Source organism: Dicentrarchus labrax, unplaced genomic scaffold (assembly GCF_905237075.1).
Source record: "Dicentrarchus labrax unplaced genomic scaffold, dlabrax2021, whole genome shotgun sequence".
Classification (NCBI taxonomy): domain Eukaryota; kingdom Metazoa; phylum Chordata; class Actinopteri; family Moronidae; genus Dicentrarchus; species Dicentrarchus labrax.
The window spans coordinates 19,842,558-19,858,172 of record NW_026136722.1 but is presented as its reverse complement, the minus strand read 5'-3'; the positions used below and the strand labels follow the sequence as shown (position 1 = coordinate 19,858,172).

The following is a 15,615-nucleotide window of genomic DNA, read 5'->3' as shown; positions in this document are numbered from 1 at the left end:
TGATTGTTTTTATCAGTTTCAGAAAATAAATGAAACATTAAAAATGTTTTTCAGCAAATGTGAGCTGGATTAAATTCAGTTTCATACCATTAACAAATAATAAAGCAATATCTTAATATATATATATACTTACATTAAGTGTAAAAAACAAATAAAGCAACTGAACCAAGTGTTTACCAAATATTATGAAATAATTAATAATAAGAATAAAATGTCACTCCTGACCTTGGAAATTAAGAAAAAGGGTTTACTTACTATCTCATGGTTTCCATCCGCAGAGGAAGACAGTGGGACAGTTCAAAGCTCTTCAAATTCTTCTTCATAATAAATAAATTCTGTTGTTGTTGTTGTTGATTATCTCTAAAACTCCTTTACACATCTATCAGTATACTAACATACTCACTTAATATAATATAATATATAATAATAATAACATAACAATCAACAGCTCCCACGAGGCAGGACTACCTGGCCCCGAGGTTCCTTCTCATTAATCTGATTAAACATTATAAACGATATATTCGCCGTATAAATGCTGAAATAATGAATTCTTGGCTCTGATTGGTTGTTTTCATCCAGTAGATTCTCAGTTAGAAGCACGAGAACGAATCAGAGGAAGCTGGACTTCAGATTATCGGCCTCATGTTCTGTTTTTATAAAAGTTATCTGCTGCAGATTTAATTAATAAAAGGATCTTTGGACATTTTAATTTCCAGATGTTACTGTGACTGAAAAACTAAATCTCCCTAATGTGAACTCAACAAAGTGACTCTCAGTGTAGATATGGAGTATTTTTTTAAATATACATTTTATAAATAAGTTAATAACCTGTAGATTTTAGAGAAATAACAGATAAATAACGATTATTTAATAATCCATAGATCTGAGCTAACCAATAACTATTGATTACAACAAACAGAAGTTCTGATTCTTCAGTTGTTAAGTTACTTTTTCTAGAAAAGTTCTTTAAAAAAAATCAAAAATAAATGATTATTAATATCAACCGATAATTTATTGGCTGTAATTTATTAAACTGATAACTTCTAATAATATAAATGTGTCGTTATCGGCCGATAAGCTACCTGATAATTATTGTGCACACTGATTACAAATGAAAGCATTTCAGACTTACAGGAGTGAATAAAAGACGACACAGACTCTGAGCTCTTATGTTTCACTATATTTATATTATATCATTAAATTCAATGTAGTACCTGAAACTAACCACACGGGGTGGACAGACAACACTGCCCGCCCTCAACACACGGTCCCAGCAAAGAGAGAAAAGAGACAGAGAAAGGCACAAAGAGTTCTGAAACTGAGAGAAAGGACACAGAACAAGATGATTGGGAGGAGGACAGTGGGGGGGGGGTGCATATAGACAAATACATGAGCAAAGAAAAGAGCGGTAGAAATGACCAGGGTGGGGTGGGGGGGGGCAAAAAGCTCTAAACTGAAGACAGAGCGACAGCAGGCAGAGGCCGATGACGAGACGACAGACACAGAAAGGCACAAGTAGAAAAAGTAGGTTTCTCATTGACGTCTGCTAATTGATTAATTTTTTTAAGGTTTTTTTTTTTTTTTTACCCTTGATGAACGGAGGATGAGGTCGAGGAGGAGAGGATGAAAACAGAGTGAGGATACTGGATAGCCTTGAGGCATTATAGCAAACATATTTTCTCCTTCTTTTTATCCCAAAAATAAAAAAAGGCACAAACACATTTTGAATTACAAGATGGAGTCGGAACAAAGTGTTACATGGAGTAAAGCATACAAAATAAAAAGGTGTCTTAAAAACAAATAAAATTAATATTATTATTCTGACCGTCATTATTATTATTATTATTATTATTATTATTATTATTATTTCCATCAATATTACTGTTATTGGTTTCATCAATAATTTCTCTCTGAAAGGAAAATCTCCCGTTCAGGTTGTTTGTGTTTTTGTTTTTGTTGTTTTTTTGTGTGTGTCAGAGAGAAAAAGAGAGAGAGAGAAAGAGAGAGAGAGACATATATACTGAGTGATGCTGCTGCTGAGTGTGTCTGAGGTAAAAGTCTTCCTGCTCTGCTTCACGTAGACTCATTACATCCTCCGCCGCGCACAGACAACGTCACACCAAACTCCACTCAAAAATCACTCATTTTAAACGCTGCAAACACCTGTTGTTTGAGGGACTTTTATAACTTTTATAACAGATAATATCTCCATTTAAAAGCCTGAATTTTAACATTTTAACAATCTTGTACGGCTACAACACACACAATAACAACTGACAACTGTTTATTATCAGTGATTCATTTTTTTGGAATAACTGAAGAATCTTTTAGTGTAAAAATGCCCTTTAAGAGCTGTGTGCAGTCTTCAAATTACAAAAATATATATATCATATATATATATATATATGAGGAGGAAAAGATATTAAATTTACAATTATAACGTGTTGAACTGTTCAACATTAAATCACAATTAATTGATTATAATTCTTGATGAATAATCAACAAATCATTATTGTCTTAAATTTACCAGAATGTTTTTACTGACGCCCCAAAGATCAGTTTATTCTTTAACTTTTAAGTAAAGCAGTTTCTAAAGGGGTTATAATGACTTTATTGGTAGTTTATTACATATTGATTGTTCAATTGAGAAATCATGAGTATTTATTAACGGATTTACTGTTTGATTAGCAAATATAAACCAGACCTGGCAGCCTGAAAGTGGTTATTATTAATGGCTTTAAGCTGTAAGTTAATACAGACTAACAGCTGTTATAAAGGGGGAATTATCAGGAAGTGGCACCAATAATGGGAATTCTTGAGGATGTATTTCCATCATGGCGGCTCAGCTACTGATTTATATATGTGTATATTTAAAGCAGGTAGGACCGAACTACTCTAACTTTAGTGTCTTATTGGGTTTTCTGCCAGTGGATGAAAACCAGAAGCAGTTTAATAAACTTTTATTTACATTGGTTTGAGTACATGCAGATCAGTGCTGGTGGTAATGGACCCACACAGATCACTGAGTGTTTCAACTGATCAGGAATCAGCTAACAGCTAATTGTAGTGTTTCTGTGAGTCTGTTTCTTCCTGCATGCTGTTACCAAACACAGTATTTAGATATTATAGATTTACATTTGATATCGATGATCAGGTGAGGCTCTACCGACACACACACCTCATCTGAACATTTCTGACCCTGTCTAAACACTACAGGGGGCACAATTCTTGCCAATAACCCTACATACTAAAGGACCAGTGAGTGGGATATAGTGTTAAAGTTTCAGACTGCAACCAACTGAATACAGCTCAGCCTTCTGAGGGAGCAGGAGAAACTACGATAGCCACGAAAGGCCCATCTAGAGTCAGTGTTTGGTTTGTCCGTTCAGTAGGAACATGGCGGATTATACACTAATGAAAACAAACAATAGATCCTCCTAAATGTTACACACCGGACCTTTAACATAAGCTCGTAGAAACGTCCTCCACAGGGATTTATTAGCATCTTTATTAGCATGATCTCAATCGGTCTGCGATGCTTCTTGGTTGCATTTACACTTTTTGATGTCGGACAGCCGAAGAAGTGTGAAGCTTCAGTATCTCCAACCGGACTTTTTAGTTTTGAATCAATTTGTGTTTATTTTTATATCGAGCCTTGAAGAACTGTATTTACTGTGGTTTGTTTGGGTGTGTAAAGTGAAGCACTTTGGTATGAAAGGTGCTGTATAAATAAAGTTAACTAAAAGCTGAAGCATTGTGTCATTAGTGTTACTATTATTATAATTATACATTCAAATATATCACATGTTGTGTTTATTGTTAATTGAGTTAATTTAAGTGCACATTACGACCAACGGATTTTCCCCGACAACCATTTATACACAGGAGGAGAAAAAACGTAAAACAACCCAGATAACGGGTCGTTGTTTTTGTTCTCTCTTTAAAACGAGAATCCGTTGGTCACAACGTCCACCGACCCAGTTTGGTGTCACAGCTCCAATCAGACACTTTTAAATGGAGTTTGCAGTAACGTGGTCTCGGCTCAGAGCGGGATGTCTGGGGGTCTACCCGCCACAGTAAACGTCTGTCTGTATGTTTGGCCTCTGAATAGCGTGTGCTGTCTTGGCAGGACCACTCTGAGGTATCGGGACTGCTGGCTTCACGGGGCTCGAGCTCTCGCTGCCGTTCACGAGGAAGAGCCCGCTGCGAGGCGTACCGGCAAAAAACAAAAGCTTATCTGACTACAAAGAATAAAATAAGAAGTACCGTGTTAAGAGTTAGTGTTGTAAAGCTGCTCTCACCCGTCTCTCCGTCTGCTTCGTCTTCTCTCTCTCTCTCCTATAGTGTTAGTACTTTTACACCTCCTCCTCCTCCTCCTCCTTGCTAACAAAATAAAAATACTGGTTATGAATGGCTATGATGCACGCCGCCTCATCCACTCTCACGTTCGCTTACACACACACTCAGTCACAAACGCACACACACTGCTGCTCCTCCTCCTCCTCCTCCTCTTCCTCCTCCTGGCCTTCCCTTCATCAGAAGAAGGAGTACTGGTTATCGATGGCTCGGGGCGCCCTCGCTCCCTCCCTCTCTTCTCCCTCCACAGCTTCTAGTTGGCGGAGAGGAGTGTCCCTGTCCCTCTCCTCCCAGTCCTCCACTCCTCCTCCGCTTCCACCTCCGCTGCCTCCACTTCCTCCTCCTCCACCTCCACTTCCACCACCTCCTCCTCCTCCTGTGGTCGCCATTGTCACCACAGCCGGTCCTCCTCCTGCTCCTCCTCCTCCTCCTCCAACACCTCCACCACCTCCTCCTCCCGCCTCTGTCTCGTTTCCTCTCTCCTGGGGAGGAGTCGGGGGTGGCGGGCGGCCCGGTGGCAGGGGAGGAGGCTGAGGAGGGCTACGGGGTCTGCTGGTCAAGTCTGTATGGAGAAGAAACAGGTGAGAGAGAGAGAAAGAGAAAGAAAGAAAAAAAGGGGGGAAATGAGAGAAAAGTGTAAATAAAGGGAGGCAGAAGGGGGGGGAGGAGGAGGAGGAGGAGGAAATAAGGTAAATAAGGTTTAAGGAGTGAAGTGACAGCGTAGTCGGAGGAGAGAAGGGTGAGAGGCGGGAGAGAAGAAGAGAAAATGACAGTGAGTGGCCGGTTAGGTGGAACAAGTCTGCGGTCGTGGAGTCCTTATGGGAGTCAAGGAAGCAGTCCAGCTCCAGGAAAACACAGACACACACACACACACACACACACACACACACACACACACACACACACACACACACACACACACACACACACACACACACACACACACACACACACACACACACATAGATTGTTGTACGAGCACTGGCACAGTGCGGTGGAGCAGACAGACAGGTGGTAAATGGACTGTACCTGTATAGCTCCTTTCTATACGACCACTCATATTCCACACTCACACAGTGACGGCAAAGGCTCATCACAAACAGAAACTCATTCGTACACGGACTCAGGAGCAGTTTGGGGTTCAGTATCTCGCTCGAGGACACTTCGACATGCAGCGGGAGGAGCCGGCAGTGAAGTTGTCTAACAGCAGTAAATATAGAGCGACGGTCACAGTTTGAGCATGAATAAAACGTTCCTGAGCTTCCCTGCTGCGTCAAAGTAAATGACCTCTGGGTAGGTTGCAAAATGTATATGAATAAATCTACTCAGTGCCTTTTGATCGGCCATCAACCGTGTATTTATGGACATATTGTCGAAATAAGAGACGCAGCGAGGACGTATACAGTGCATGGAGTCACTGCAGACAGCCGCAGACATTAAAACAACTTCCTAACTGGAGGCGAGAGCGAGCAAACTCTCACAGATGGAACGAGACGGATATACGAGCGATGTTTCCTCTTCAGCTGACGGACACTTTATTTACACTGAACCCCCAAAAGCTCTCCTTTTCCTTCCAAACCTACTGTTTATCTTTATATATATTATTTTTCTGGTCAGTTTTTCCCTTTATTTGAGAGAGATTCAGTCATTGCATTTGACAGCAAAGGGCCGCAGGTTGGATTCGAACCCACGGCGGCCGCAGTACGGACTCGGTACATGTGTCCAATCTGAATATGCACATAGAGAATCAATCAATCAGCTCATTCAGCCGCTCGCTCCCAAACACTCTCTCTCTCTCAGCCGAGTCCGGTCTCACTTACACACAGTCAGAGATGGGGGTTGATGGAGAGTCAGGATGGCGCGTGGTGATGGCGTCACAGACTGTAGGCCGACTGCCTGCTCTGTCCCGGCCTGCAAGGGATGAGCCAACGGATACAACAGACAACAACAACAACAACAACAACAACAACAACAACAACAACAGAGAGGTCAGAACAGCGATGGGAGCAGTGGAGCACAACACCTGCTTACTTTCTGATTTTAGCACACGATGATAAAAAGGCTTTTTTTTTAATTCAAGGAATCAACAAACACAAAGGTGGTCTGAGATCAGGGATTACATCACACTCTGACTCTCTGCTAGGTGGAGAGGAAGAGCGGAGGATGAGATGAGATACGAAATGAGAGTAGCTTCTGGCTTCATGCAGTGTGTATGTGAGAGCAGCTGGATGATGTACACAGATACACACACACCTTCAGGGGGATCTTCAGCCAGGTTTCTACACTACGGCTGTCACGGTGGAGGAGTTTCCCCTGCGGTGATTTAAGGTGGCTCAACAGTGTTTAACCTCAGTACCTGCACTCTCCTTCCTCCTGCCTCCGGTTTTCAACCAAAACAAAGTTGGTTCACATTCAGCTGACAGTCGCTAGCTAACAGGAAACACTCCTCTGAAACATCCCATAATGGTCGGGTGTTCCTTTAAAAAGGGGCTTAATAACACATTTCTTTCCTTTATAATCTCTGTTTCTGGTTTTGGTTTTTATTCCTTTCTTTGGAGGGTTCACTCGTACCTGGCTGGCGAACAGCGGTGGCACCCACGAAGCTGATGAGTGTGACGTCGGAGGCGCCGCCGGACTCCAGGGGGATCGGGTGCACCCGGAAGTGCTCCAGCATGTCGAAGATGGACTGGAACCAAAGGTGCTGCACTCGGCACTGACCGTCTTCGTTCAGGGACAGACGGAGGTGCTGAGGGGACGAGTACAGTAAAATAAATGGACTGTCCCTTTACACAGTGAACACAGTGACACACACAGAGCTCAGCTCCCAGACTCACCTTGGCCTTGCCCTGGAAGTTAAAGGTGAGGACGTATTCTCCGCGCCGTGTCTCGCTCTGGCGAACCAGGAAGACGCCGTGGCTCGCCGGGCCTCCAGCCAACACCAGCTGGGCCGCTTTGAGACGGGACAGGGTGCCGTGGAACCACTGACACTCACTGAGCGGGTGCTCCACCGCCTCCGCGGTTGTCGTCTCAGAGAACAGGAAGGACCCTACGTGAATATGGTACTTTAATGCTCGCAGCACTTTAAAGAGTTTCACTGTGTTAAATAAAAACGTTGGATCATATTCACCTGTGGCGTCTGGTGTCTCAGCAAAAGGTGTGCCCAGACTAGCCCCGCCTCCCCCGAGAATCCGGCTGTCTGGTTCGTCCAGAGGGGCTCGAGGTGGCAGCTCCCGGGGGGAGAGGATCCATCAGGGGGAGGAGCCGCCGATACCTCCATAACACACTGAGACAACACAAAGGGAACTGAGCTATAAAGCGGACACAAGAATCCCTGAACCAGGGTTCAGATCCTTCACAAACCTGGTCACACGTACCTTGTGAAAGACGGTCAACAATCTCAGGCGTCCCACTGATGTCCAACGGCCCCCCGCACACACCTTCAGCGTCTTCCTGTTCACTGTGGGAGAGAGACACTTTAAAGGGGACTCATTACAGGGAGACGTCCGACCTGCTTGTCCTGTCCTACATTCAGTTTCAGAGATCAGAACTAGACTCATGTTCCATCTCAGACTGGAACTCTAAACTCATGTCTTTATCTGAGTTTAAGGTGTAAGCCACTGCCTGTATCCACGGCGAGCTGTGCTAATGAAGCCGTAGGTGCCCCCCCCCATCCGTTCACTACCTGAGACAGATGCCGTTCCTGATGTCGCTCAGCCAGGCTCTCATCTGCACAGCGTCACGGGTCTCGATCACGTACTGCGCCGACCCTTCCAGCTGAGACAGAATAAAACACGGAGGGTTAAACTAAGAGCGGTTGAATCAATCTTCTTTTAAACACAGTTCCTTGTTATTGTTCAGAGGACAGCGGGGGAAAGTTACTGGACAAAAATAGTTTTCCAGCCGACTCCATGGGGAGTGTACAGGAAGAAAACTATTCAGGGATTCATTTATTTCATTACAGATAACACAACATAGTGATAGCAGGAGAACAGCTGTGTACACTTCAATAAGAGCACCAGGAGGAGAGGTGTTTGATCAGATGGAAGAATACCTGTGGAGCGTAAGAGCGAGAGATTACCTGCAACAGGAAGGTGTTCTCCTTGTCGGGGACCTCCAGCGCCGTGGTGCTCCTCACATCCACGATAGAGCAGCAAGGGACAGTCAGCCGGGGCTTTGAGGACTGTGGAGACAAACCAAGAAGAATCAGAGACTGATGTTGCCATGTAGCCATCAATACAAAAACTACATAAAACATTTATTTAGTTTGAATATGTGAAGCTATGTTAACCGGCTGCTGTCTGTAGCTTCATGTTTACCATCAACCACCAATCAAACTGCTCCTTTAAACAGACCATAAACTAGAGCTGCAACTAGGGATTATTTGTGACGTCTTCCAAGAAAGATATTTAGTTTAATATCACATAAATATGACGGGGAAATCAAATCTGTAAAACTTCAGAAACTAGAATAAGAGACATTTATTTTTGGGTTGTAAAAATAATGAAAACAGTTGATTATCAGACTATAAACTATAAACTATAAACTGATGCTGCTACCTGCAGACACAGGACGTAAACACCTGATTCCACTTCTTCAACTGCAACTCTTGTATTAAATATTCCATTATCATTATTCATCCTCGTCTCCTCAAATTATTTTGACTATTTTTGCCACAACACACTTTAGCCTCATTCATGTTTGGTGTTAAACCTGTTTACAGTAGCTGTTTCTATAATGTTTTATCTAAAGAAATGTTCTTGTTGTTCTGCTGCTGTACCGGATCAACAGTTTATCTTCGGTCTGTATGTACGATGTTTTAAAGCTTCACCAACACTTACTTTAGGGGGAATGAAGAATTCCAAGTAGTACTCCTCTCCCCGCTCCCCACCCTCTCTGTCCCTCTCTCTGAGGACCAGGCGACATTTATGCCAGCGTCCTCCCCTCCAGGGCACGTTCCCGCCGCTGGCCAGAGGCTGAACCGGACCGGTCTGAGCCGCAGCGGAGGCGGCGCTGTTGTTGTCTGTACTGTGATGCAGCAGACCGAACGAGAAGCCAGAGAAGCCGTGGCCCGCGCTCAACTCGTCGTTGGACGAGCTGACGGTCACCCCGCCCTCCCGCACCAGCCGGCCCACTTTCCTCGGAGGACCCATGGCGGCGGCGGCGCTGCTCGGGGGCAGCGTGGAGGAGGCGGAGTGAGAGCCGCCGGTCGGGGTGAGGACAGGAGGAGGGGATCGCGACAGTCTGAGCTTCTCCAGACGATGGCTCCACTTCTCCTTCTCGCCTCCTTCGCCGTTGCTCCGCCGCCGGTCCCGAGCGGCCTCCGAGAGAGACAGAGAGGTGGCGCTGCTCGAGGAGGAGGGCGGCAGCGAGGAGGAGGAGGAGTGGGGAAGGGAGAGGGGCATGGACAGAGAGACAGGCATGGAGGAGGTGGGCGTGGGAGGCTGCGTACCAGAGTTCCTCTTTGAGGTTGAAACCAAGGCGGCGTCCTGCACGCCCATCGTGTAGCTGTAGCTGGAGGGCAGCTGGCTCTGGGCCGAGTCACTGGAGGAGCTTCGCCAGTGGAGGATGCCCCGGACACTCCCCCGCACACTACGACCCACACTCCGCAGAGAAAAGCGCTTCTTCAGTTTGTTTTTGGAGTTGGGCGTACTGTTACCTTTGGAGCCGGGCGGAGGAGTGACCGAGGACGAGGAAGGTGGAATCTGAGGAGTGTGGGAGGGGTCTGCACTGTCCACCTCTGTGGATTCTCCTTCCCGCTCTTCCGGCTCAACGTCCTCCCCCACAGACGCTACCCCTAACCAGCTGTCCTCCTCTTCCTCAACCGGTGCTTCTCCGTTGCCAGGGGCGATTATGGCCCCCCTCTCCTCTCGCCTCCCGTTGTTCCCTCCCACTGATGAGCAACACGACGATGATGAAGATGGAGGCAGGACTTGGCTGTGAGCGTAAGAATCTTGAAACCTGTCCCCGCTGCGGTTCTCCAACACCAGCCGCGGCGGCGCAGGCTTTGACGAGGCCCGCATCGCGTTGGTCGGGGGGCACGGTAGGACGGCTCCCCCAGACGCCGACAGGGGCGAGACCGCTTCCTCTTCCAGGGAAGTAGCATCGGACTGGGGAGCCCAGCTCACCATATCGTCCCTCCCAGAAGCACAGCTCGGCGGGAGCGCCCCCTCCAGCTCGCTCTGGAAGTGCCGGACAAAACGGTCGGTGAAGCGCCGGCAGAAGGCGGCCGCCGAATCCGGGGAGTAGTGGGGGTTTTCCAGGAGAAAAGCCCGGAAGTGGCGCGCAAAGTCGCCGGCGGCGACGCGTGCGTGGAGCTCACAGAATTCGGTCCAGCTCAGGCAAGGCGAGGGGGACGGCGTGGGGGTGTCGGACAGGGAGGACGGGTGAGCCTGGGGTGGAGGGCTCACCAGGGGCGGCAGAGGAGGAGGCCGGGGGGACAGGGGCAGCAAAGAGGGAGACGGAGGGGACGGAGACGGGGAGGGGGAGGGCGGTAGAGGAGAGGAGTTGGCCGCCCGCGGGCTGGGCGGGGTTAAAAGAGAGCCGTTCATGATGACTGATGGTCTATCCGATCACTTCACACATACAACACAGAGCTGAAGGGCACAGCTGGGGTAACTGACGGGGGGCAAACGCGGCACATCGGTCTAATAATTTACAAATGAGTGTGAACTGAAGTGCTGTGCTCAGCCCCATCGAACAGACGACGCACCGTCAGCAGAGGTCAGATATCTCAGAGGATTCGCTTTATGCTACATTATTTAGTGAAATGAAAAGACTTCTTCAACAAGAAAATATGGGATTCAGAGAGGAGGAGGTTGGATGATTCACAAGGTCGGCCCCGTCTTCACCGTCTGTCAGACATCCAGAGGAGTGCGGCCACATCCTGCAGACACACAGAGACAAACTGTTAGCACTCACATGATCTGTACACACACAGAGTCACGTCTTTAGAAAGTTACAACAACAACAAAGCACATAGAAAGAAATCTGGGTTTCCTGAATTTGGGGATTTTATTCCAAAAGGAGCTCAGTGAGTGAAGCTTTCACCACAGAAACACTTTGTATTAAATGTAGGAAGAGCAAAAGGAGCTCAGAGGATTTTGCAATCAGCTCCTTTATTAAGGACTGTAGCAGCTGGACCCAATGAAGACCCCTTGTGACCCCCGAACGGTGGCGCAACGATACAACGGGATCAAATTTCACTATGTTAAATAAATGAAAAGGGCAGATTTGTTCTCGTTCTCCATACGTGGCTTAAAAGGAAGGACAGGGACCAAACAGTTCTTCAGTGCGTGGCTCTGACAGCGATTACTGATACCGTTTCAGACCTGAATCAACTCAAGTTACTGGACTTTATTATACAACCACTACACTCTTTACTGATTCCCTTATTGATTCCTGATGAACGCTGTGGAGGAAAGTTGGAGTTTCTGAAATGAAGCCACGCTTCCGACAGTCGCTTCCTCTCCAGGAGCTCAGACACCAGTTCGACGTCGCTGATTGTGTCTCAGGAATGTGTCTCTGAATCCTGTACAGAACGTCTCCCAACAGCAAACGCTGCATTAACTGATTATTGAATATCTGAACTCACAGAGCTGATAGAACGACGACAGGAAGAATATTAAATCTGTATGATTGTTAAAAAACAGAAACATCAGGAAACAATCTGCGGATCGCCTCACGTTCTCCTCTAACTTTATTCTTCCTGTTATATTTCTGATTATTGACGATTATATCTCCGTGTGATGGTTTCCTAACATGAGGGTCGGGACCCGACCCGGCTCGCTGAAGCTCCACAGTTTCTATACAGCAGACTCATATCTCAACATCTGCTTCACCTCTGGAGGAACAGAAAGAATCATAACACAAAAACACTGCAGTTCATTTAATATGAGACCAGAGGGGAAAGGTCTCTGGACCAGCAGCTGGGACCAGGACCAGGGGACCAGGACCGGGACCGGGACCTGGACCAGGACCCGGGACCAGACCCAGGACCTGGACCAGGACCAGGACCCAGGACCAGGACCAGGACCGGGACCAGACCCAGGACCAGGACCAAGACCCAGGACCAGACCCAGACCCAGGACCAGGACCAGGACCAGGACCAGGACCAGGACCAGGCCCAGGACCAGGACCAGGAGGACCCAGGACCAGGACCAGGACCAAGACCAGGCTAGACCCAGACCCAGACCCAACCCGGACCAGACCAGACCCAGACCCAGACCCAGGACCAGGACCAGACCCAGGACCAGACCCAGGACCAGGACCAGACCCAGGACCAGGACCAGACCCAGGACCAGACCCAGACCCCCTCACCCACTGTTAGCATGCAGCTAGCTGTGTTGCTCATTCCTTCTTTAAAGACGTGTAACGTTCGCTAGCTAAGCTAACAAGCTAAGCTAACGCTAGCTTTGGACCTGCCGTTACCGAGCCTCCTCCCGGGAGGGAGGGGGGGGTTAGTCCGGTACGCGGGGTTCAGTGACGGCCGCTGCCCGCTGCTGCTGCCCGCTGCCGCTGCCGTTGAGCAAACACTGAACCCCCAACCGACAGCAGCTAGCAGCTAACCCTAGCTGTTAGCCAGTTAGCTATTAATAACCCAGCCAGCTAGCTCCGCTGCCCCCCCCACACTGCGCTGGGGGGCCGCTACCTGTGTGTCCCAGTCCGCTGTCTTCATCCGTGTCTCTGGGCGGAACCGGCGCACGGCTCATGTCTCTGTGGGTCCACATACCGGAACCATCGATCACCGATTATCGGTTGTTGTTGATGCTAAACGGGAATATTTGCTATTCGCCTGGACCCGTTGTTCTCGCGCTGCTCCAACTCTCGCGATACTTCCACGGGTCGGCGGTCTGTGTGTTGACAGCTGCCGTTACCGGACAAAGTACGGAAGCCCATTTCTGCCAATGTGATCGATAAAAAAAGTGTTCTGTGACTTTCTTTAAATGATCACCGAGTTTTCTCCTCAAAGGAACCATTTTATTAATTTATGATCGAGTGAACTGGTTTCATAATCAATAATATCGATAACAGCTGGTAAACTGATCAATGAACACAAACAGTGAACTTAATAACTGCAGGATATTGATCAGAGATGAGTTTTATTGATCGTTGTAGGAACTCTTTTTATAATTCTCCGTCTGTATTTTCAATTTATTTTAACAATCTTAATATATTATTATTATTATTATTATTATTATTATTATTGTTGTTGTTATTGTTATTATTATTGTTATTATTATTGTTGTTGTTATTATTATTATTATTATTATTATTATTGTTATTATTATTATTATTATTATTGTTGTTGTTATTATTATTATTATTATTATTATTATTATTATTATTATTATTATTATTATTATATTTGGCTTTATCTTGGAGAAAAGATAAAATGGAAACAAATGAAAAAGTTTCTATGTTGTTTGTTTTAATTCTCTTATGTAATGTGAGTTTTTATTATTATGTTTATTGTTTCTATTTGTATGTGTGAAATAAATGCAACAACAATCATAAATACTATCTAAACACATTTCAAAGTTAGTTTTCTCTTCACAGAAATGAACTAAATGCTGAGCTTTAAATATTTTTAAAGGTTTGAAGCTTTGGCGACCCCCAGTGGGGCCCCGACCCCCAGGTTGGGAACCACTGCCCTACAGCCCACAGAGACAACAGTTGTATTTAAAAAGGTTTAATTGTAATCAGTTAAATACAACAGCAGCACGTAAACGTTCTCACTGAACTCGTCCAGGCTGATTATTTGTGTAATTTGAGTCCAACGAGCCGAGTTCAGATGAGAGAGACCTGCTCTCTGTGTCTTCATGTCGAAATGAAAGCTAATAAATAAGAAGCTGATTTCTGTCCGTTCCTCAGCTGATCATCAGTCAGACTTCCTCTGGCTGGAAACCGGCGCCTCCTCTCACACACAGCGAGGAGAAACCTCCTCCCACTGGTTGGGTCTGTGAACGCAGCCTCCGTCCTCTCTGCTTCAGCTCATGTGGAAGTCTGCGTGCGGCCGTTGCTCGTGGTCAGGCAGCCGTCCCGGTCGGGTTTGGAAGGCGGCGGCGAGTTTGAACGTCCTGCTGCGAACTGGCGGAGAGCTCCTCTGCAGATCAGTGTGAACCAGTAGAGCTGCAGGGGCCACAGCAGGGCGGCCCCCAGGTTGCACTGCCACGGGGCCACCAGGGGCACCGCGTACACCGGGATGGACGCATACCTAGAACACACGGACAGATTTATGGTTAATGGTTCCTTTAAAATGAGTCATCGGCAAATCGGAAACTCTGCCTGTGTTGTATCGCAGCCTCTCTGTGGTTTGTTTCCATAGCCGGTCTGCTCCGACTGAAACTGCTGTTTTTATCATCTACGTCGGTGAATTAAGGATTTATTTCCACCAAACCAGAGTTGGTGATTGTTGGAAACACTAACAGAGACGCTTTTAATCAGTTTTATTCTGTTTCTGTTCACTTTAATGAAGTTACGATGATCTGAAGGTAAAATTAATGGTTTTCTTAATGGAGTCTGGTGGGTTGTAGCGTCCATTGCTTCAGTCTGAAGTGTGTCTGTAGCGTGACATCACGTATTATTAATCAAACACACTGACAGCGACCATTTTACTGCACTGAGTACTTTTACTCTTCATCCTTTAATACCATTTAAAACCATCTCCCTGCTAGCAGTACGTTAGCAGATTGTGGTGAAATCTGGTTCAGACATTCATGGTCCCCTCAAGATAGACGGCAGTAACTTTGGTGATCCTCTGACTTCATCCAGCGCCACCATCAGGTCAACATTATTCATTATTATCGATGATTAAAGTCCAGGTGGAACAGAAATCAGAGTGCGGGGGGGGGGCGAAATAATGTGGCAGGGTCATTTTAAAACGGATAAAAGAGTTTATAAAAGGTACAAACTGGGAATAACTGGATATCTTTGAACCAGCTGCTAATAAAACTACATTCAGGTTTTAATCTGTTATCTTGTGTGTGTGAAGACCAATAAAGGAACATTTCATGAGAAACTGAAACTAAAGCTTTACAATAAATGTATGGAAGTAAAACAAGTCCAATATTTGCCTCTGAGATGTTGTGAAGTCGCAGAAAAAGAGCTCAGGAATGATACTTGAGTATTTGAGAGCAGGTACCTGCTGTAGGCGTAGTACAGGTAGGGGAAGAGTAAGACCCGGCAGCTGAAGAAGGAGAGCAGCACGAGGCCTCCGTTGACTTTGTGCAGCAGAGTGTGCTGCTGGTTGTACTGACGACA

The 15,615-nt window shown here is 46.2% G+C and overlaps 2 protein-coding genes across 2 annotated transcripts in view; both read right to left on the bottom strand.

Moving 5' to 3' along the window:
• Window positions 1-1,167: 1,167 nt before the first annotated feature.
• Window positions 1,168-13,189, bottom strand: sh2b1 (SH2B adaptor protein 1). Its single transcript, XM_051389035.1, is given in 9 exon segments — window positions 1,168-4,918; window positions 6,928-7,102; window positions 7,191-7,402; window positions 7,484-7,639; window positions 7,731-7,813; window positions 8,039-8,130; window positions 8,435-8,536; window positions 9,195-11,239; window positions 13,004-13,189. Coding segments are annotated over 8 exon segments (2,913 nt in total). The 5' UTR covers window positions 10,905-11,239; window positions 13,004-13,189; the 3' UTR covers window positions 1,168-4,535.
• Window positions 13,190-14,028: 839 nt separating this feature from the next.
• The window catches only part of tlcd3ba (TLC domain containing 3Ba), a 7,369-nt gene continuing 5,782 nt past the window's right edge, over window positions 14,029-15,615 (bottom strand). The window contains exons 5-6 of the mRNA XM_051389034.1: window positions 15,497-15,606; window positions 14,029-14,569 (exon numbers count right to left, since the gene is read on the bottom strand). Of these exons, the coding sequence (XP_051244994.1) occupies window positions 14,347-14,569; window positions 15,497-15,606 (333 nt within the window). The 3' untranslated portion in view covers window positions 14,029-14,346. The remainder of the gene's footprint in view (window positions 14,570-15,496; window positions 15,607-15,615) is intronic.